General features: G+C 35.0%; 1 protein-coding gene across 4 annotated transcripts in view; it reads left to right on the top strand.

Moving 5' to 3' along the window:
* Nucleotides 1-22,607, top strand: part of FAM169A (family with sequence similarity 169 member A) — a 60,525-nt gene that overhangs the window by 23,855 nt on the left and 14,063 nt on the right. For 3 of the 4 annotated variants that reach the window (XM_059916582.1, XM_059916584.1, XM_059916581.1), the window contains 3 exons: nucleotides 15,782-15,961; nucleotides 20,523-20,651; nucleotides 21,155-21,267. In XM_059916582.1, coding sequence (XP_059772565.1) covers nucleotides 15,782-15,961; nucleotides 20,523-20,651; nucleotides 21,155-21,267 — 422 coding nt within the window. The remainder of the gene's footprint in view (nucleotides 1-15,781; nucleotides 15,962-20,522; nucleotides 20,652-21,154; nucleotides 21,268-22,607) is intronic. The other variant, XM_059916583.1, reaches the window with a different exon arrangement.

The following is a 22,607-nucleotide window of genomic DNA, read 5'->3' as shown; positions in this document are numbered from 1 at the left end:
GATCAGTACTTGATTCCAGGCATTGTCTCCTCTTTGTTTTCTGTGTTTCGGGGGCTCCTCCACTCCTTTGGGACCTGGCTTCTATTTTTACTTTTTCTGGTAGTTAACTCAGTTTTATATGCTGGAGCTTCCAAGTACTACTTGTCTACCCCTTTTAGCACCTTCCATACTTCTCTACTAATTGCCTTACTTCCTTACTATTTATTTCAGTGTTTTCCTGCTCTAAGCTCTGGCTCTCATCTGCCAGAGAACAGTGGAATTAGACATGCTTATGCTAGCCTTTGGATCAGTAACCATCTAACTCAGTCTGGAAGTGTTTTTTCTACAAAGGAAACCCAAACATAAAATAATTTGAAAAAAATTGTCCAAAACAAATACTGAAACACTTTGTGATAGAAGTATTCCTAATGTACATATCAGGAAAAAACTGTACCAGTAGCAAAAAGATAAAATCTTTATTAAATACATTTGTAGTTGAATAAAAGCCTATGATATCACTTATTATTTATGATTTTTAAAAATAAAATAGCAAATCAGTATATAGGGATATTAGTTGGAACATAAAAATAGCCTTGATATATGAGGGGACTTTGTTTATGAGGTCAAATCCTATTATAGTATAATGAAATTGAAGAAAGTATATAAATTTTTTTTTTTGCCTGAAATAAAGAGATTACTATGAGGGATGTATAGTTTGTTTGTTTTTTGGGTTAGGTAGATGTCAGATCATTAAAAATAGTTTTTAACGGTAGGTCATTGTGTAATATCTGGTACATAACTCTAAAGGGCACTTGCAGAATTGAGTAAAATCACTATAATAAGATTTTCTGGTCCCTTCTATGGTTATTAAGCATTTTAATCTATAAAAATAAAAAATAGGAACAGGATAATGCTGAACCTTGTCACATTCTGGTAGTAAGTAATATTTGTTCATGGACTCATAAACTGAAGAAAAAAAAGGTAAGCTCCATGTATTTCATTGAGATGTATTTTCAATAAAACTTTATTTTTTGCTGAATAATTAGTTTTCCCAATGTATAATAGTTTTCCAAATGTATACTATACTTGCGTTTTGATCCATCATATACTAATATTAATTATAATGATAACTCAGAATTTCTTTTGAATTGATACTTAGAATCTTATGGTCACAAGAAACTTAAAAATTTTATATTTTTATATACAGATATGTTTTTGCAGAGAAGAATGATTAGATAATCAATATATAATCCAAGTATAAAAATATATTACATTAGGGTAATAGTCTGTAGTATAAATATAATAGAAATAGAAGGTCAGGGGTGGGGAGGGAACAATGTAAGTTTTTTGAGTGTTAAGAGTGGTTAGTTCAATAGTAAAGGGACAGTTTGTTCAATGGATGATGACAGTTATCAAATCAAATTGATAATAGTTTTTAGGGTCCATTTGATACATTTAAAAGAGTAGTGATATAGTTTTTCTTTAATCAATATTGTTTAATTGAAAAGGGAAACATAGTAAATTTACATAGCAAATCCTGGCAGACACCATGTTAACTAATAGATCATGGTTAACATCACCAGCAATGAGATACATCACCATCAGAGACCCCAATTTATGATGTAGTGAGAAGGACATAACGTCATTTCTGAGGTATTTTTGCCCAAAATGCATAACCTCAATTTTATCATGAGAAAACATTAGACAAAGCCAGATTGAAGGTTATTTTACAAAATAACTGATTAGTAACCTCCAAAAGTATCAAGATCATGAAAGACAGGGAAAGGTGGAGGAATTATCAAAGATCAGAGTTGGGACTTAAACTAAATACCATATGGAATCTTTGATTGGATTCTGAAACAAAAATTAGTAGAAAAACTGGCAGAATTTGAATAAGTCCTATAGTTTAGCTAATAGTATTTTATCAATGTTGATTTTCTGGTTTTGATAATAGTACTCTGGCTATGTAAGATGTTAACATTAGGGGAATCTGGGTGAAGGGTATGTGGGAACTCTTTGTATATTTTTGCAACTTTTCTGTAAGTCTAAAGTTATTTTTATGATAAATAGTTGTTAAAAAGTTAATGTTATAAGATGTTAGAAATTACATTCTTTGTAATTATTGAAACTTAAGATGGAAATTTTAGATGTTACCAAAATGTGTGAATACATGCCATCTATTTCAATATTATTTAATGGTTACATGAGCAAAAAAGTTCCCTTTGAGGAATTTGACTGGGCCAAGAGAAAAAATATTCTTAAAAATACCAGTATAAATGGTTCCCCTGGGAAAGGTCCCAGTCATTGTCAGCAATCCCCACCTTGCACACTGATCAACTTTTTAATGTCTCGTTCTTTTTTTTTTTTTTAAATATTCATTTATTTATTTGGCTGAGTCAGGTCTTAGTTGCAGCACATGGGATCTTTGTTGCAGCACGTGGGATCTTTTGTTGCGGTGCACGGGCTTCTCTAGTTGCAGCACACAGGCCCTCTACTTGTGGTGCGTGGGCTCAGTAGTTGTGGCTCGCGGGCTCAGTAGTTGCAGCTTGTGGGCTCAGTAGTGGCGGTGCACGGGCTCAGCAGTTGTGGCACGTGGGCTCTCTAGTTGTGGTGTGCAGGCCCAGTAGTTGTGGTGCACGGGCTCAGTAGTTGCACTTGGGCTGTCTAGTGTGGTCCGCAGGCTCAGTAGTTGGAGCACATGGGCTCTCTAGTTGTGGTGCGTGGGCTCAGTAGTTGTGGTGTGCGGACTTAGTCGCCCTGTTGTATGTGGGATCTTAGTTCCCCAACTGGGGATCGAACCCGTATCACCTGCATTGGAAGGCGGATTCTTAACCACTGGACCATCAGGGAAGTCTCTAATGTCTCATTCTTAACTACGAACAAATAGCTTAGTTAGGAAAAGTCACTGATATGAAAGATAGAGATCAAAACCAAAAAAGAATAAAAGCAATTTGGAAGAGACAGACAATGCAAAAACAAACAAAACAACTCAATATTTGTGGAATGTGAGAGTAGTTAGTACATTCATAAATGGGAACAAGATATATTAAAGGAATGTCCATAGAGCTCTTGGAAATTAAAAACTCAGTATAAGGGAGATAAAGTTGATGTTGATTAGAAAGGAGAGCAACCATAACAACAACAACAACAAACCCTAAATGATGGAAAATAGGAAAGAAAAGATAAAATTAGAGGAACAGTCTGCATAATAGATGTTTCAGAAGGAGAGAACAGAGAAACTGGAGGGGAAGAAATCACCAATGAAGTAGTTCAAGAAAAGTCTCAGAATTATAGAACATGTATTTCCAGGTTAAAAAGGCCCATTGAACATCCATCGCAATGAATGAATTAAAATAGGCCCGTGCTGAGGTAGATTATTGCAAAATTTCGGAACATCTGGGATAGAGAAAAGATTTTGTAAGCCTCTACAGAGTGAGAGGGGGAACTTATACAAAGGATCAAGAATCATAATGATTAGATTTCTCAAAAGCAGCACTGAACACTAGAAGTGGAACAATGCCTTTAAGATACTGGGAGAAAGTGATTTCCAATATAATTCTATACCCAAATTATGAATGAAGTATGAGAGTAACAGAAGGAAATTTCTACATGGTTAATTAAAAAAAAAAATTTTTTTTTTAACCTCTCATGTATCATTTTTCAGGAAGCTAACAGAATTTATGCTCTACTAAAATAAGGAAGTAAATCAGGAAAGAATGATACCAGATCAGGAAACTAAGGAGAGAAATATCCCCACATCACAGCTATTTGATAGTTCTGAGGCTGCTCTGTCCAGATTGGTAGCTACTAGCTTTATGTGACTATTTAAATGAAAATTAATTAAAATGAAATAAAATTTAAAATTCAGTTTCTCAGTCATACTAGCCACTATGTAAGTGTTCAGTAGCCGCATGTGGCTAGTGGCTACCACATTGAACAGAAGAGATATAGAACATTTCCATCATTGCAGAAAGTTCTTTTGGACAGCAGTTTTCTAGAGATTGACTAATCTAGATTGTAGTAAGTCAGAAAGCTCTGGGTCATTGATTCAAGAATATGGAATACCTGATGTGTTTGCACTTATCAAGATAAGTGTTACAGTTGTGGGAGACTTTGGGGGGTAAGTTAGAGGTAAATACTAAATAATGAGTGATAAACCATTATTAAGGCAAATCAAAAAGCAGTGCAGGAAAAAAAAAAAAGCAGTGCAGGAAAAGGAAAACAATCATGATATACTACACGGCTCAGTTATCAAAAGTGTGTGTGTGTGTGTATAATGTAAATGCTGAAAATTGACCTAGCCAAAATTATAAATTACTGTATTGGGGTAATAGGGCAGGGCATGTATAGGAAGTATGGTGATGGTGTATTGGGAGTAGGGTATGTGCATGTATATAAAAGCTGAATTCTCATCTTCCATACTGGGAAGCCATTTGATCATGCCTAAAATGGAAAAAGCAAGAAGTAGTAAGTTACTTAGAGATATGGGGGTAAATACCGAGAAAGACCAAAGTGTGTGTTTCTGGGGGGTGGAAAGTGTGTTTGTATGTGTGGGTCAGGGAAGCAGTCACAGGACGGTTTTTTTCCCAACAAATCTTAGGGGACTGTTGTACGTTAACAATGTACATGTAAAACTTTGATTAAAAGTAAAAAGTGAACATGATCAGAGAAGGAACTATTCCCAGAGTCTGATCAGTGTCTACACAAAACTAGACGAAGTTTATAAATCCTCACAGGGCCTATGATGGTCAGGTTCCCCTGTTAAAAGGGCTGTGCTAACTAGAAAACTGCTAAGGAAAAACATCTCGTACAGGTATGAAAAATAAGACAAAACCACTTGTTAATTCAGTGGAAGTTCTGTTAACTGTTTGTCCCATGTCAAGAAATACAAAAGATATAAATGTGTATAAATCAGATATCACATTTTAGTGTAGACAAACTGAGAAAAAAACAAAATGGAGGACACTATCATTAGGTGCTATTTTGGAAATATTGTTTGGCCTCAACTGTGAATCACCTTGATCCAGTTTGAAGACTCATGTTTTGGAAAAGTGCAAGAACCATATGGGAGAAGCAGAATCTAATCAACAACTACTTTAAAATCAGTTTGTTGACTCACTTCTAAAGGGAATTATGATCAATACCAGGAGACATAGTTTTGGTTTTTGTAATTTCCATGTGAAATAATTTATAGTGGAAGCATTCTTTCCTCTCTTCATTTGCTAGTTAGCTTTCCTTATGACTTTCCAACCTTTTTACTGAGAGCTATAGCTATGATCTTACCTCCTCTTTTGGGCAGATCACTCACTTTCTGTTCACTGAAATTCAGATATCTGGCCCTTCTGTTTTAAGATTATTTAAGGAATAACAAAACTGTGATATAAAATGATAAGTATTGATAATACATATAGCTAAAGGCAAAACATAGTGGAAGTTTGTGTTTGAGAAGGGTTGAGGTTATATTTTAGGGCCTTGAGACTGTCTAGGCTTAATCCTTTTCTTAAGGTGGTGAGCAAAGGCATGGGGGAGTCCCACTGTACTCTGTGGCTGCCTGAAATGTATCATTGGGAAATGAGGTGGGTACTTGGTTTTCAGGTCAAGTTTTAGCCATCTTAAAAAGCATATACTTCCCAATAAGGTTTCTGTTTATTGGGGAGGTAGGGCTGATTCCATTCTCAGTAGAGACACAAAGATGACTGGTCATGGGGTCAGCCTTCAAAGCACCAAAAATCTAGTGGATGAGACAGAAAACTAGTTACCTAATCAAAATTCAGTTTGATAAATACTATATTTGAAGTATCAACAGTAGTAGTCATGGAAGAATGGAGCAGTTAATTTTGCCTGGAGGAAGGTGTCACTGAGAAAGAGACATTTAAAAGTGGCTTTGAAGGATAAGTAGGATGTCAGTAGGCAGAGAAGGGGAAAGAAAAGGAAAATTCTTAGTAAACAGATGAATGGAATATAAATGTGAAAGAAGGAACAGAATCGTGAAAGTTCAAAGTGTATTTATAACACCACCTTGAGCAAGCTGGTGGGACTAAAAGGATTGTAGGGTGGGGAGAGGTGAAGATGGAGGTCCCCTTGTGAAGGTTCTTAAATGCCATACTAAACACTGGAACTTCATCTTATTGGCACGAAGTGATCAAAGAATTTTATTTAGGGGCATCATGGTTAAATATTTTAGGGAGATAATATTTGTAGCACTTGGTGATGGATAAAGAAATTGTGTTCTGAAGTCAGGGACTTCGATTAAAAGAGCTATTTCAGTCATCCAGGTGAAGGAAGGACCAATGCTAGGAAAGAGGCAATAGGGATAAAGAAGGAAACAGATTTGAGGGAGATTTCTGGATGGACAGATTGAGGTGACTGCAGTGTGTGTGTGTGGGAAGGGGAGGGGAGGAACCAGTGATGAATCTTGAGGGTTTTGACTCGGGTGCCTAGGTGGGACGCTGTTAACTAAAATTGGGAATATACGAGAAGTGGATTTGGTAATACTTGAGTTCAGTTTTGATATGTGAAGTTCAGTGTTCCTATGGGACATATAAGTAGAGATACATAGTTAGAAATGTAAGGTGGATCACATGGGGGAGATGTGGATATTTGTGTGGGCCACAGAAGTTAGCGTAATCTTAAAATGTGAATGAGATCAGTCAAAACTCTTGTATAACATGAGTATGTGTATTTGTGAATATTGATGTTAGGCTATAAGTTACTGAAAATAGCCTGAGATAAGCAAACATAACTGTGAAAGGAGTCTGCCAGCAAAAGGTACTATCTGCTGAGGTGCAAAGTTGAGTTCCTGAAAGTTGAAAAGGAAATGTTAATCTACTGGGAGATAAGAGAAAGCAGAAAGTTAGCTGAGGCTGCTAGCTGTCTACCAAATATTTGTGCTTCCTCTTCTGTATTCTTGTCATTGGCCAGCAACTGTCCAGTCAGGGATTATGTTTTTCAGTTGCTTTCACAAGTAGGTGGGGCTGTGTGACTAATTCTCCCCATGGTAATGAGAGAAATGATATGTATGACATCAGAGCAGAGTGGTTAAGATGCATTCCTTTTCCTCATCTGTCTGCTAAATGCAAAAGATTCTGAAGAGCTAGGGGATGGAGAAGCACAAGATAGAAGGAACGTGAGTTCCTGTGTTACTGTGAGGGCCCCCAGTGAACCGTGCTTCCAGTATTTATGTCTTTGTGTAGCCTGCTTGAATCTGTGTTGGCCCTGTGACTTGCTTTAACTAGTAGACTGCAGCACAAGTGACACTGTCCTAAACCTTAAGAAGCCTGGTAGTTTCCACTTTGGTACTCTTAGAGACTAGTCACCATGTAAGAAACACACCTACCTCAAGACCGCCATGTGGTGAGGAAGCTCAAGCAACTACATTGAACTGAGGTGCCCAGCTGGCAAGGCCAGCTGCGATTCCAGTCAGCAGCCGGCTAGCTACTGCTGTGGGAGTGAAGCCATTTGGACCTTTAGCTGTTCCAGTGGCCCACCTGATACCATATGAGAGTTGTGATAAATAATGAAATAATAAATTTTGTTTTAAGCCAGTACATTTTGGGCTGGTTTGTTAGGCAACAATAGGTAACTGAAAACGTTCTTGGATGATTGTGAGTCAGAAAGCCGTCCACTACCCAGCAACAACTATGTGGGACTGTTACTTAAACAAAAATGAAACTTTTTAATGTTAAGCTTTCCAGATTTGGTTTGTTATAACAGCTAACGTTACGTTAACCAATTTATAAAGCATGAAGACTGTAATGAGAGTACTTGCCTAGTGGTGTATGACAAGATCTCTCCTGTAAAGATAATCACATTATTTGTTTAGAATTCACTTTATGTTGTGTTCTCTGGAGACAGTCACACATTGATGGCTTTATGAAGGTTTTATGAAGGTCAGGAAAGACACATTCCTGGTTGGACAAAGAAGAAATGGTAATTCTATGAAAAGAGAGAGTCATTCAGTTGCAGCAGAATAGCTGTTCTTGAATGTGATGCATAGATCCTGAATGGTACTGTCGAAATTTATTCATTTATTCAAAAGTTATTTTTTGTGCCATATTGATAGGGAAGGAGAGGGAAAGGGGAGGAGGGTGAATAGGAGAAAGAGCAAGAGGGAGAAATTGAGAGATAGTAATACAATTTTTGTAAATAAACTGTCATCACAGAACCTACATTTAAGAGGAGGAGATAGCAATGAATAGACAAATAGATGACATGCTCTCAGGTCTGTGAAGAAATGTAGATTAAAAGAATAGAGAGTGTGTGTTGGGCGGTGCTATCTTAAATAGAGCGGTCGGGGAAGCACCTCTGAAGGAAGTGAGGGAATGATGAGATATGTGAAGTTTCAGGAGAAGAGGTATTCAGGCAAAGAACTGAAAGGCAAAGGCCATGAGGCAGAAGAAAGTTCAGGGTGTTTCAGAAAGAACAAGAAGGCCAGTGCGGCCAGAGTAGAGGAAGTGAGTGATACGGGGATGGAGAGAGACTGGCACATATCCTGACACGTCCAGTAGGCCAAGGAAAGAGTCTGAATTTCACTCTGTGGGTGATAGGAATCCAGTGGAGGATTTTAAGCACAGGTGAGACACAATCTGATTGGCCTTTTAAAAAAGGTAGCTCTGTTGTGTAGAAAACCAGAAAGAGAGGTGACAGGGTTAGGAGCTATGTTAGTTAAGAGTCTATTATTGCAGAAAACCCTGGTGAGAGGTGATGGTGGCTTGGGCAAGGAAGAAGGGGGTAGAAGTCATCATAATTGAGATAAATTATGAAGTTATTGCTGCAGTGTTTCTGATGGATTGTACATGGTCTATGAAGGAAGAGTCAAGGATGAGATCTCATGTTTTGCTCTGAGCCGCTGGTAGAATGGTGATGAGATTTACTGAAAAATTAGTAAACAGGAAGAGGAGCAGGTTTGGGGAGTATATGAAAAATCTAATTATAAATGGTTTATTGGAGTCACATGTATAAATTATGTTGTTTAATTTACATTTTTACAGCTTTATTAAGGTTTATTTATATACCATACAATTCACACATGTAAAGTGTACAATTCAATTTTTTTTAGTATATTCACAGAATTGTACAACTTTCACCATAACCAATTTTCGATCACTTTCGTCACCACAAAAAAACCCCTGCCCTGTACTCGTTAACAGTCACTCTCCATTCCCTCCCCGCCCTCGGTACCTGGCCCTAGGTGACCACTAATCTGCTTATAGATTTCTGTCCCTGTAGATTTGCCTATTCTGGACATTTCATGTAAATGAAATCATACAATCAGAATAGTTTTTTGCATCTGACTTCTTTTGTTTAGCATACTGTTTTCAGGTTTCATCCATTCTTGAATCAGCACTTCATTCCTTTTTATGACCAAATAGTATTCCCTTGTATGGATATTCTAATATTGTCTTTTATCATTTGATGGACTTTTGAGTTGTTTTTGTGATTTTTGCCATTATGAATAATGCTGCTATGAAGATTTGTGTACAGGTTTTTATTTCTTGTGGTTATATACCTAAGAGTGGAATTCCAGGTTCATATGGTAACTCTAAATTTAGCCTTTTGAGGAACTGTCAGACTGTTTTCTAAAGCAACTGCACCGTTTTACATTCCCAGCAGCGATGTACCAGGACTGCAATTTCTCCACATCCTTGCCGATACTTTTTTAAATGTTTTCAGAGAATATTTAATGACATGGGAAAATAGGCTATTTAAGAAAAAGTAAACATGATATAAAGCAATGATTCTTTTTGTTCAGCAAAAGTATATAGATGCACAGAAAATAGTGAAAAAATAAGCATTTCATTTAAGAGTTGCATTGTGAGCCAACACTTATTTTTATCTATGTTTTTGACTATATCCAACCTGGTAGGTGTGAAGTGGCATGACATTGCCATTTTGATTTGCATTTCCTAAATGGCTAAGGTTGAGCATCTTTTCATGTGCGTATTTGCTGTTGATATGTCTTCTTTGGGATGTCTATTCAAATCCTTTGCCCATTTTTAAATCGAGTTGGCCTTTTTTTAAAAAATCTTTTTCCCCCCCAGCTTTATTGTGGTATAAGTGACATACAAAAACTTGACCATATTTAAAGTTTACAGTTTGTTGTATTTTTACTTATTTATACAGCTGTGATACTATCACCACAATCAAGATAATGAACGTATCTGTTATCCCCAAAAGTTTCTTTGTGCCTATTTGTAACCATCCTTCCTTCCCCGTTTGACGCCAAGCAAACAGTTACCTGCTGTCTATGATTATATATTAGCCTGCTTTTTCTGGAATTTTATAAAATGGAATCATACAGTATATACATTTTTTTTTAGTCTGGGTTCTTTCAGAATAGTTATTTTGAGATCCATCCTACTATAATTCATATATCATCAAATTCACCCTGAAGTGATTCTTAGTATATTCACAGAGTTGTACAACCATCACTACTGTCTAATTTGAGAACATTTTCATCACCTCAAGAATTTCTGTACCCATTAGCTATCACTCCTCATTTCCTTTACCTTGAAATTCCTGGAAACCACTAATCTCCTTTCTGTCTAGATTATTTATCTTAAAAAATGTTTTGTAATCTTTATTGTGGTAAGAACACTTAACATAAGATCTACTCTCAACAGATTTTTAACTGTAGATTACAACACTGTTGACTATAGGTGTAATGTTATACAGCAGGTCTCTAGAACTTGCATTACTGAAGCTTTAAACCCATTTATTAACAGCTCCCCAATTCCCCCTCACCCTGCCCTTGGCAACCGTTGTTCTGCTCTCTGCTTCTGTGAGTTTGACTATTTTAAATGCCTCATATAATTGGAATCATGCAGTATTTGTCCTGTGACTGGCTTATTTCACTTAGCATAATGTCCTCAAGGTTGATCCATGTTGTATATTGCAGGATTTACTTTTTTTTTTGAGGCTGAATATTATTCTGTTGTACATATATATACCATATTTTTTTTATCCATCATCCATCAGTGGACATTTAGGTTGTTACCACATCTTGGCTATTGTGAATAGTGCTGCAATGAACACTGGATTGTTAATATCTCTTTGAGATCCTGATTTCAATTATTTTGGATATATACCCAGAAGTGGGATTGCTGGATCATGTGGTAGTTCTATTTTTAATATTTTGAGGAACCTCTATACTGTTTTTCATAGTGGCTGCACCATTTTGCATTCCCATTAACAGTATACAAGGGTTCCAGTTTTCCATATCTTTGCCAGCACTTGTTGTCTTTGTTGTTTTTCTTGTTTTTTTGATAATACCAATCCTGATGGTATGAGGTGATACCTCATTTGATTTGCCATTTCCCTGATGATTAGTGACATTGAACATTTTTTACATACCTGTTGGCCATTTGTATGTCTTTGGAGAAATGTCTATTAAATCCTTAACCCATTTTTAAATTGGGTTTTATTTGTGTTTTTATCATTGAGTTGTAAGCATTTTTCATACATTCTAGATACAAGTCCCTCATCAGATATATAATTTGAAAGTATTTTCTCTCGTTTTTTGGGTTGTCTTTTTACTTTCTTGATGGTATCCTTTGAAGCACTAGTTTTGATAAAATCCAATTATCTTCTTTTTATGTGTCACTTTTGCTTTTGGTGGTGTAGCGCTTTTGGTGTTGTAGCTAAGAAAGCTTTTCCTACCCCAAGGTGATGAAGATTAACTGCTATGTTTTCTTCTAAGATTTTATAGTTTTAGCACTTAAAGTTATGTTTATGATCCATTTGCAGTTAATTTTTGTATATGGTCTGAGGAAAGGGGGAGGGGTCCAACATCATTTTTTTGCATATAGGGATATCCAGTTGTCCCAGCACCGTTCATTTAAAAAGACTATTCTGTTCCCATAGAAATGCCTTGGGACTCCTGTTGAAAATCAGTTGACCGTAAATAAGGTTTTGTTTCTGGAACCTCTGTTCTGTTGATCTCTGTTTATTCTTGTGCCAATATCACACTGGCTTGATTACTGTATGTAGCTTTGTAAGTTTTAAAATGGGAAGTGTGAGTCTTCCAACTTTGTTCTTCTTTGTTAAGATTGTTTTGGCTGTTTGTGTTTTTTTGCATTTCCATATGATTTTTAGGATTTCTTTGTCAATTTCTGCAAAAAATCCAGCTGGGATTTTGAACCTGTAGGTCTGTTTGGGGAGTATTGACATCTTAACAGTGTTGTCTTCTGAACCATGAATATGGGATGTCTTTCCATTTATTTAAGTGTTCTTTTTTTTTTTTTTTTAATTTTATTTGTTTTTGGCTGCGTTGGGTCTTTGTTGATGTGCCTGGGGTTTCTCTAGTTGCGGCGAGCGGGGGCTACTCTTTGTTGCGGTGCGTGGGCTTCTTGTTGTGGTGGCTTCTCTTGTTGTCGGAGCACGGGCTCTAGGTGCATGGGCTTCAGTAGTTGCGGCACATGGGCTTAGTTGCTCTGTGGCATGTGGGATCTTCCTGGACCAGGGCTCGAACCTGTGTCCCTTGAATTGGCAGGCGGATTCTTAACCACTGTGCCACCAGGGAAGCCCTATTTAAGTGTTCTTTAATTTCTTTTAAATGTTTGTAGTTTTCAGTATACAAGTTTTGTACTTTTGTTAAATTTATTCCTAAGAATTTTATTATTTGTTGATGCTATTGTAAGTGGAATTGTTTTCTTAATTTCATTTTCAGATTGTTCATTGCTGGTGTATAGAAATACAATTGATTTTTCTTTTTTGGCTGTCCTGCGTGGCATGTGGGTTCCTAGTTCCCTGACCAGGGATCAAACCTGTGCCCCCTGCAGTGGAAGCCTGGGGTCTTAACCACTGGACTGCCAGGGAGGTCCCCAATTGATTTTTGTATATTGTTATTATATCCTGTAACCTTGCCGAACTTTTAAAAAAATCAGTTTTGATAATTTTTTAGTGGATTTCTGGTACTTTGCTGGTGGTCCAGTGGTTAAGACTTCGTGCTCCCAGTGCAGGGGGCCCAGGTTTGATCTCTGGTCAGGGAACTAGATCCTGTATGCCTCAACTAAAAGATCCTGCACGTGGCAACAAAGATCCCACGTGCCACAACTAAGACCCTGTGCAGCCAAATAAATAAATAAATACTAAAAAAATAATAATAATTTTTTAGTGGATTTCTTAAGATGAAAATCTTAAGGTCTATATACAAGATCATGTCATCTGTGAATGTGGTTTTACTTCTTTCTTTCCAATCTGGGTGCCTATAATTTCCCTTTCTTGCCTAATTGCCCTGGCTAGAACCTCCTTACCATGTTGAGTAGAAGTGGTGAGGATAAACATTTTTATCTTGTTCCTGATCTTAGGGAGAAACATCCAGTGTTTCACCATTAAGTGTGATGTTTGTTAGCTGTGGGTTTTTCATAGATCCCTTATCAGGTTGAGGATGTTGAGTATTTTTATCATGAATATACTGAACTTTGCTTTTTCTTTGTCTTTGGAGATGATCATGTGTTTTTTGTTGTATTTACATTTATATGAGCTCTTCCATTCATCTTGTAGTAAGTCTCATGTATTACAGAAATAAAAGATTAGTGGTCATGAGCATTTGGATAAATGGTAGAAGGCTTTAGAGTAGGTGAGATTACCCAGAGAGAACATGTAGAAAAAGAAGGTGGCCAAAGATGGTACTCTGAGGAATATAAATATTCAAGCTGCCATGTGCAATGCTAAATTTAATTTTATTTCAATTAGTAGATTTATTTTAATGAAAACTTCATCTAAGTTAGGAGGTTGTGGTTTTTACTTTACTAAGTAATTGTGCTATTATCTGCAACTGTTGATGTGTCTGAAGAACCTCTGGTAACAGGGCAGAGGTTTTCTGCCCTTTATTTGATTGCTTTTGTATCAGGGTAGAACCTGATACAAATACAAAAATAAGTATTGAAGGTGTAGGCAAAGAGAATTAGCATGATTGTTTGAAATGAATATGTACATGGTGAGTAAATGGTAGAACTTTAAACTTTGTGAACACTATTAGTTCCATAAATTGACCATTTGAACACTGTTAGATGCTGGACTTTACTTTTTCTCTACTTAAAGGAATGTTTGTGTGAAAACAGAAAAAAAAATTAATTTGTGGGAAATTTATTTCATATAGTTGGTATTCTGAGGCATGCACAATAGTAAATAGCAACAGATCCTCAGATGGTATTGAGAACTAGGTAGTGCTTTCTCTTCTCATTTTTGCTTTGTCCTTTGAATTACTGCTACTTATAATGTCTCCTTTGATTTCATTATCACTTCTAGCAGTTACTATGAGAAAACCCTGATTTTAAGGCATTAAAAACTGATAATGGTCACAGTAGCTTGTTGGTGAGACTACCTGTTAGATTCTTTAAAAATTTATTTATTTATTTTGGCTTTATTGAATATAATTGATAATTTGAAGTTGTATATGTTTAATGTATACAACTTGATGATCTGATGTACGTTGTGAAATATTCACCAAAATCAAGATAATTAATATATTTATTGCCTCATATGGTTACCATTTTCTTTCTTTTTTTTTTCTTGAGGTGCTAACGCTTAAGATCTACCTTTTTAGTAAATTTAAAGTACATAATACAATATTGTTACCTAAATCACTATGTAAGACATTTTGACCCTTAGCAGTATCCGAACTGAATGTCAGCAGTTAAGATCTAAGTACGTAGCAATGTGTGTTAACTATTCTGAATTTAAATTAGTTGATAGTCTTAGAGTCTATTGCAAGAAGTTATTGAAGTTCTCCAATTTAATCATAAGTAATTCATTATTTGGTTGAACTAAAAAAAGCCTTGTTATATTGACCAACTCATCAAATGATATGATTGGTAAAAGTTAATTTGTGAGGTGTTTGTTTCTGAAATTTTGTTTCTTTCTTGAACTACGTTATTATAATTATCCAAAATCATATGAATAATGTAACTGAGAATAATAGATTGTTTTACTTGAGGCACAAAAAAGTAGAATGTTGACTGATAGCTAACTATGAATTAATACTAAAATTAATAGAAAGTGGGCCACCCCACCATGATGCCCTCAACTTATAAACTATCTTAAGATACATTACAGGAGCTTACACATCTGTTTGGAGGGTCAAAACCCAAATCAGGGTTCTTAAAAGACAAATCAGTATAGCTCTGTAATGTAACAAGGAGAGGCATATTTAATTACTACTACAAACATTTCTCCTGTTAAACCTTAAACGTGCAAGATATTTTAAAACGTATATTCGCAACAGAAAGATTGCTGACTTAGCTATTTCTAAAACAGATGTTTCCATTTAGTCCTAATCCATAGTCCTTAAAAATTTGGAGAACTAATTCACTTCTTTGCCATCATTAAATAGATACAAATGAGACTGTAATCACTAGGCAAAAAGTAAAGGGAAAAGATGAATATTCATGTACTAAGGTTGGAATTAGATACTTTGTGTATTATAATATAAACTATATACAATCACCAAATACTCTTTAAATTTGAAAATTTAATAGTTATGAGTTTTAAAGCTGTGCAAGTCTATGGACAGTGATATGTATTCTAGTATATAGTTCATCAAATGGTAATAGTTGTTTTTCTTGTATGAGATACTGTTGGCAAATGTAAAATAAATAGCTCTTCTCATCATCTCGTATACACTATGATATGTAATAGCTGGAAAGCATTTTATATTATAAAACTTATGCGTGTCTTTAACATTCTTCTTGATGTAAGAATAACTAACCAATTTTAGATTTAACTCATGTTCTCTAAATGTATATACATATGTGGCCTTTTAAATGTGAAAAATTGTTGGATTTCTGTTTTATGACTGCAGGAAGCATATGTGCCTCGTTTCTTACCCAAAGCTACCAACTGCCAGTTCTTGATACAATGTTCGTAAGAAAGAAATATAGAGGCAAAGACTTTGGGCTTCATATGCTGGAGGACTTTGTTGATTCCTTTACAGAAGATGCACTTGGCTTGCGGTATCCACTGACCTCTCTCATGTACATAGGTAATTGGATTAAGTTTTTAGAAAGTTAAACTTGTCTCAGTGTCACTTCCGACTTGTTTCTGTGGGATATTTTGTGCATATATCAATATTAAGTAAATTATATTCCTTGGCTCTCTAGGGCTTAATTTTGCAAATGTGCCCTTACCTGCACATAAATGGCATTTTGGGGGTGTGGTAACTTTTTTAAAAAGTTGAAATATAATTCACATACCATAAAATTCACCCTCTTAAAGTGTACAATTCAGTGGTTTTTTATTATATTCACAGCTATGCAACCATAACCACTGTCTAATTCCAGGACATTCTCATCACGCCAAAAAGAAAACCTGTACCAATTAGCAGTCACTCTTCTATTCCCCCATTCCTTTATCCCCTAGCAATCAACCACTAATCTATTTTCTGTGTTTATGGATTTACCTGTTCTGGACATTTCATATGAATAGAATTATATGATATAATTATATTGTACGCCCTTTGTGTCTAGCTTCTTTCATTTTGCATAAATGTTTTCAAGGTTCATCCATGTTGTAGCATGAATCAGTGCTTCATTTTTTTTTTTTAATGGCTGAAGAATATTCCCTTGTGTGGATATGCCACGTTTTGTTTATCCATCATCAGTTGATGGACTTTAGGATTGTTTCCACTTTTTAGATATTACAAATAGTGCTACTTTGAACATTTGTGTAGTTTTTGTGTGGACATTACTCTGGTGTATATACCTAGGCGTGGATGAAATTGCTTGGTCATAACCTTTTGAGGAACTGCCAAACTGTTTCCCAAAGCAACCGCACCATTTTACATTCTCATAAACGTTGTGTGAGAGTTGCAATTTCTCCATATCCTCACCAACACTCATTATTATTTGTCTTTTTTATTAGAGCCATCTCAGTGGATGTGGAGTGGCATCTCATTGTAGTTTTGATTTGCATTTGATGTTGAGCATCTTTTCTTGTGCTTATTGGTCATTTATGTATCTCCTTTGGAAAAATGTCTATTTAGATCCTTTAACCATTCTTTCTTTGGATTATTTGTGGTAGCTTTTTAAATTAAAAAAAAAAAAGAAATTTCAGATATACAAAAAAATATATAAAGAATAAGGTAACAAATACTCATGTATCATCCAGCATGTACCATCCATGAGAAGTGGATCATTGCCAATATAAGTTGAACTTCTGTCCTATCCAATTAGCTTACCGCTTCCCTGAAATAAGCACTATCCTCAATTTGGCATTTATTTTCCCCATGCATTTCTTAGACTTTTAATATATATGTATACATCTTCCAACAATGTCATATTGTTTTACGTATTTAAAAAGTTTAGGGGATTCCCTGGCAGTCCAGTAGTTAGGACTTTGTGCTTTCACTGCCGAGGGCCCGGGGTTCAATCCCTGGTTGGGGAACTAAGATCACACAAGCTGTGCAGTGCAGCAAAAAATAAAAAAATAAAAATAAAAAACTTTATATAAATAATATGTACTGTATGAATTCTTCTGTAGTTTGCTTTTTCTATTCATCTTTATGATTATGAGATTCATTCCTGTGGATTCATGTAGCTCTATTTATTCTTTTTTAATGCTGTTTAGTATTTCATTGTGTGGATATATTGTGTTGTGGTGTTTTAAAAGCAATTAGTGGATTTATATTTGCATTTTTGTAAAGTCCATAGCACTACTCTTTTCTTAATGAAGTAATATTTAACCTGGAAAGTAATTTATTAGAAAACGTTCATAAAATATAATTTACCATTGATTTTCACCTAACATCAGATATTTATTTCCACTGAAAAAATATTTTTGTTCTAAGTTTCTTTCCCCCCTTTTAATACCAAAAATCCATAAAACAAGAGCCAAGTGTTGCATGTCCATCTTGAATCACAGCTTCTCTCTAGACCCATACATGAGAATGGAATGAACCCTGTATATCCTTGGATAATATGAAAATGGATTTTCCTCTTAAAGTCTAATTATTGCTTTACTAAATTTGGGGAGGAATGCAAACATATCTACTGCAGGCAGACTCTCTTATTACCCTTTTTTAGGATTCTCATGTTAAATAAATTGAATACCAAATGAATTATAGGTGCTTATGTATTATGTAAGGTATCCTCTGCTATTTTAGTTATTTTAATTCAGGCAAAGGACTCAGTGTGGCCTGTTGGTTTTCTCCAGCTTTTCCCTTCCTAATAGGTATAGGAACTACAACCAGAAAACATGAGAAATATTGTCAAATATGTGGGGAAAAAGTGAGCAAATGGTATCCTTGTGTCCACATATCCAGTGTCCAGATTAACAAATGTTAAGATTTTGCCATATTTGTTTTCATTTATTTTTTGGGAGACCTAAACAAAACGTAGATACAGTTGATGTTTTCTTTGGACCCCTCCCTAATCCCATTCCCCTTTCTTCTTTCCTCCCCAGAGATAATTGTGTTCCTCAAGTTGGTGTATATCCTTCCTGCCCATGTTTTCACACATAAGTCTATGTCTATAAACACTATAAAGCATTATTTCGTGTGCTTTTTTATTTTAAAAAATTTAAACAGTTTTAAAAAATAATTTTAGATTTATTTTGTATATATTCATATTTAAACAGTTACTTTAGATTTTCACGCTTCCCAAAATATAATTTAAATAGCACTGAAGTTCCCCTCATTTGCCCTATTAGAGGTGTTGCCCGGAAACTGGGTTCTCCTCTTGGTGGTTGTTGAGCCAGAAGACACACCAAGCCAAAGAGTGGGACAATTTACCACTTGCAGTAAGTAAGGAGAACACCGGGGATCTTTCCCAGAGCAGTGTCTCCTCAACAGTTTTTGGTCATAAAATATACATAACATAATATTTATCATTTTAACCATTTGTAGGGGTACAATTCAGTGGCATTAACCACATTCCAAATACTGTGTCCCCATCATCACTGTCTATACCCAAAACTTTTTCATCATCCCCAATCTAAACTCCGTACCCTTCAAACAATAATCCCCCTTCTCCTCTCCCCTCATTCTCTAACTTCTTTTCTGCTGTCTGTCATGAATTTGCATATTCTAGGTACCTCGCATAAGTGGATTCATAAAATATTTGCCCTTCTGTGCCTTATTTCACATAGCATAATGTTTAAGTTCCATCCTTTTTGTAGCATATATCAAAATTTCATTCCTTCTTATGGCTGAGTAGATTTTTATTGTGTGAATATGTGACATTTTGTTTATCCATTTATCTATTGATAGATGCTTGGGTTGTTTCTACCTTTCTGTGTTTCTATGAATAATGGTGCTGTGGACATGGGTGTGCAGATATCTGAGTCCCTGCTTCCAGTTCTTTTGGATATAAACCTAAGAGTGGAATTGCTGGGTTATAATTCTATGTTTAACTTTTTGAAGAATTGTCAAACCATTTTCCACAGAGGCTGCATCATTTTTAAAATTATTTTTAAATTATTATTTTTTATTTTTTTAATTAGTTTTTATTGGAGTATAGTTGATTTACAATGTTGTGTTCGTTTCTGCTGTACAGCAAAGTGAGTCAGTTATACATATACCCACACTTTTTTAGATTGTTTTCCCCATTTAGGTCATTACAGAGTACTGAGTAGAGTTCCCTGTGCTATACAGTATGTTCTTATTATCTATTTTATATATAGTAGTGTACACTACTACACTACTGGTAGTGTACACTACCCAGTCTCCCAGTTTATCCGTCCCCCCACCCCTTTCCCCCTTGGTAACCATAAGTTTGTTATCTACATCTGTGACTCTATTTCTGTTCTGTAAATAAGTTCATTTGTACCTTTTTTTAGACTCCACATATAAGCAGTATCATATGATGTCTTTCTCTGTCTTACTTCACTCAGTATAACAACCTCTCCATCCATGTCACTGCAAATGGCATTATTTTGTTTTTTTTAGATGCTGCATCATTTTGTTTAACGTGTTTTTAAACTTATAAAATGATATCCTTTTGTAGGTAATATTGACTTGTTTTTTCACTGACTTTTTTTTTAGATTTATCAACGTTGATTATATGTAGCTGTAGTTTATTAGTTGTAGTTGCTGTATAGTATTTTATTGTATACACAGTATAATTTATTCATATATCCCCTAATGATGGGCACCAAAGTTGTACCCCCTAAAACAGTCCTGTAATGATCATTATAGATGCCTTCTTCCGCATATGTATAAGTCATTACATTATATACCTAGAAGTAGAATTGGATCATAAAATATTTTTCTTCAACTTGCCTAAGCACTTTAAAATTGTTCTCACACCAGCAGTGTGGGAGTTTCCATTTCCCTTATTTTTCTGATGCTTGTTATTATCTGATGGGTGTGAAAATGGAATCTTGCTGTTTCATCTTATATTTCCTTGGCAACTATTGAGGTTTATCATCTTTATCTTTGTTTATTCATAAATGAGACTGCTATATAATTTTCTTGAGTTTCCTTGCTGTTTTTGGTATCAAAGTTATGCTAGCCCCATTAAGTGACTTGGGCAGCTTACTCTCCATCTTCTGTTTGCCCAAACATTTGATTTTGGGGATTTCTAGAAAACTTTCAATGTGTTTTTCAGCTTGCAACCAGTACTTTGAAAAATATCCAGGAGACCATGAACTGCTTTGGGAAGTTGAAGGTGTTGGACACTGGTACCAGAGGATACCAATCACCAGAGCATTACAAAGAGAAACATTTAAAATTACGGGTAAGAATGTTTTCAATTTGAACACAAGTCCAGCTTAAAAAAGCAGTGCCTAATGATGGTTGTGTCTTATAGTCCAGAGTAGTGGTGTATTGTAATGTGATCTCTCTAGTAACAGACCTCCTTTTCTAAACTTGAATTTTTGTTATATGTAAACATTTGAGTCGCTAATAGTCAGAGGACCTAGAGTAGTCCAGTAGAATGTAGCCCAGTAGTCCAGTAGGAATTGGTGGATAAGAAATAAACACAGTTTACTCAAACAGCATAGAATAGGCATCAGTGGATCAAAGGTAGTATGCAGTTTCATGCGTCTCCCCTTATACAGATAACTGTTTAAGACTCTTTACAATTGCAAGGCTTCATTATAAGATATTGGTGAAGGGGATATCCCACACTTGGATTTTCAACACCCTTCTTTAGGGCTTTGTAAAAATGAGTACAAAGAGTGTTACAATTAAAAGCAGATACTAACTGGTTTACAATTTTAAAAATTCTTTTACACACAGCAGTTTCTCAAAATGAAGCTAAAAGACCTGTGTCTGGAGAATATGGTCTTGCATCTGTTCCAGACTATGAAGCAGGAGCTGAAGACAGTCTGTCTAGTGAGATGCAGCTAACTGTAGGTACACTGTTGTTTACTATAGGAAATAATAATTTTGCTGTTTTTAAAAAAGAGGTTCAGCTAATATTTAACTTTTTTAATGTTATTGTTCATTCAACAGACTTATGTAACTTCTGTTGTGTTAGTTACTTGGCATTTTCTGTTACTTGGTTTCTAAGATTTAATTTTCTTTGAAAAATAATTTGGAATACACAAAATAATATAGAAGAAAATAAAAAGCGGTAATTCTATTACCTTAGATGTAGCAACTAACATTTTTGTATATGTACTTAATATATATTACAAAACATGTATCTGCATATGTTTCATTTTTGTTTTTATTCTTTTATGCTGCTTCTAACTGCTTTTCTCCATTAACATAATATTGTAAGCATTTTCTATGTCATTACTGTTTTAAATCATTGTTAAATAGTACACTATTCTATTATATATAAATATCAGCATTTGTTTCCTTAACATTTATACTTAAGTTTTTTATATTTATAAGTGACCCAGCCATGAATACATTTATACATGAATCTTTGTGCAAATGTAATTATTTCCTTGCACAGATAAATTTGTGGAAGTGGAATTAGTAGTAGGTCAAAGGTTATGAAGTTATTTTGGGAAGTCTGAGGCTATATATGTTAGGTCTTTGTAGAATGTAATATACTTTGCAAATACTAGGTAACCTGCAAGTAGAAGGGCAGGTCCCATTACTGAATTCCAGAGGACTTACCAGGTACTTTTCTAGAAACTACTTGATATTACTTAAAATACAGGTTCATTGATGGGATCCTAGAGGTCTATTTTTATGCAGTGTTTTGTTGTGGTGGCATTTAATACAGTCATATTTGTTTTGTACACGGGTATCTGAATATATTTTTAGTGAGTGTTGAATATGTCTATGTAAATGCATGTACATTTCAGAGACACAAGTGCTTTGGGGAATTATTTGTGCCTCTTTTCTCCTGTCTTAGTTAGCATGAGTGTTGACTATTTGAGTAAAAGTTTTTTAAAACATTTTTAAGGATAATATAAATAATATTGATACAGTAACTATATATAAGGAGTTCAGTTTTTTTGTGTTTTATTTCTACCTTTGGAATTTCAGACTTCAGAATAAGCCCCAGTTCTATTATACTGCATTCCAAATTCCTCAGATATATTCAAATTCATTTTAGTCCTGGTCAGATATCATAAAACCAGGGAAAGTAGAAAAATCTACTCTTCTCATACATGTGAGAGCAATGATCTACTTTTATATTAAGCCATATAATTTAAAACGTGTCATTTTAATGAGAACATAAAAATTTCACCATATTATAAGGTTGGCAATATAAATTAGACTTTTTTTC

Source organism: Balaenoptera ricei, chromosome 3 (genome assembly GCF_028023285.1).
Source record: "Balaenoptera ricei isolate mBalRic1 chromosome 3, mBalRic1.hap2, whole genome shotgun sequence".
Taxonomy (NCBI): Eukaryota; Metazoa; Chordata; class Mammalia; order Artiodactyla; family Balaenopteridae; genus Balaenoptera; species Balaenoptera ricei.
This window is presented reverse-complemented; position numbering and strand designations above follow the sequence as displayed.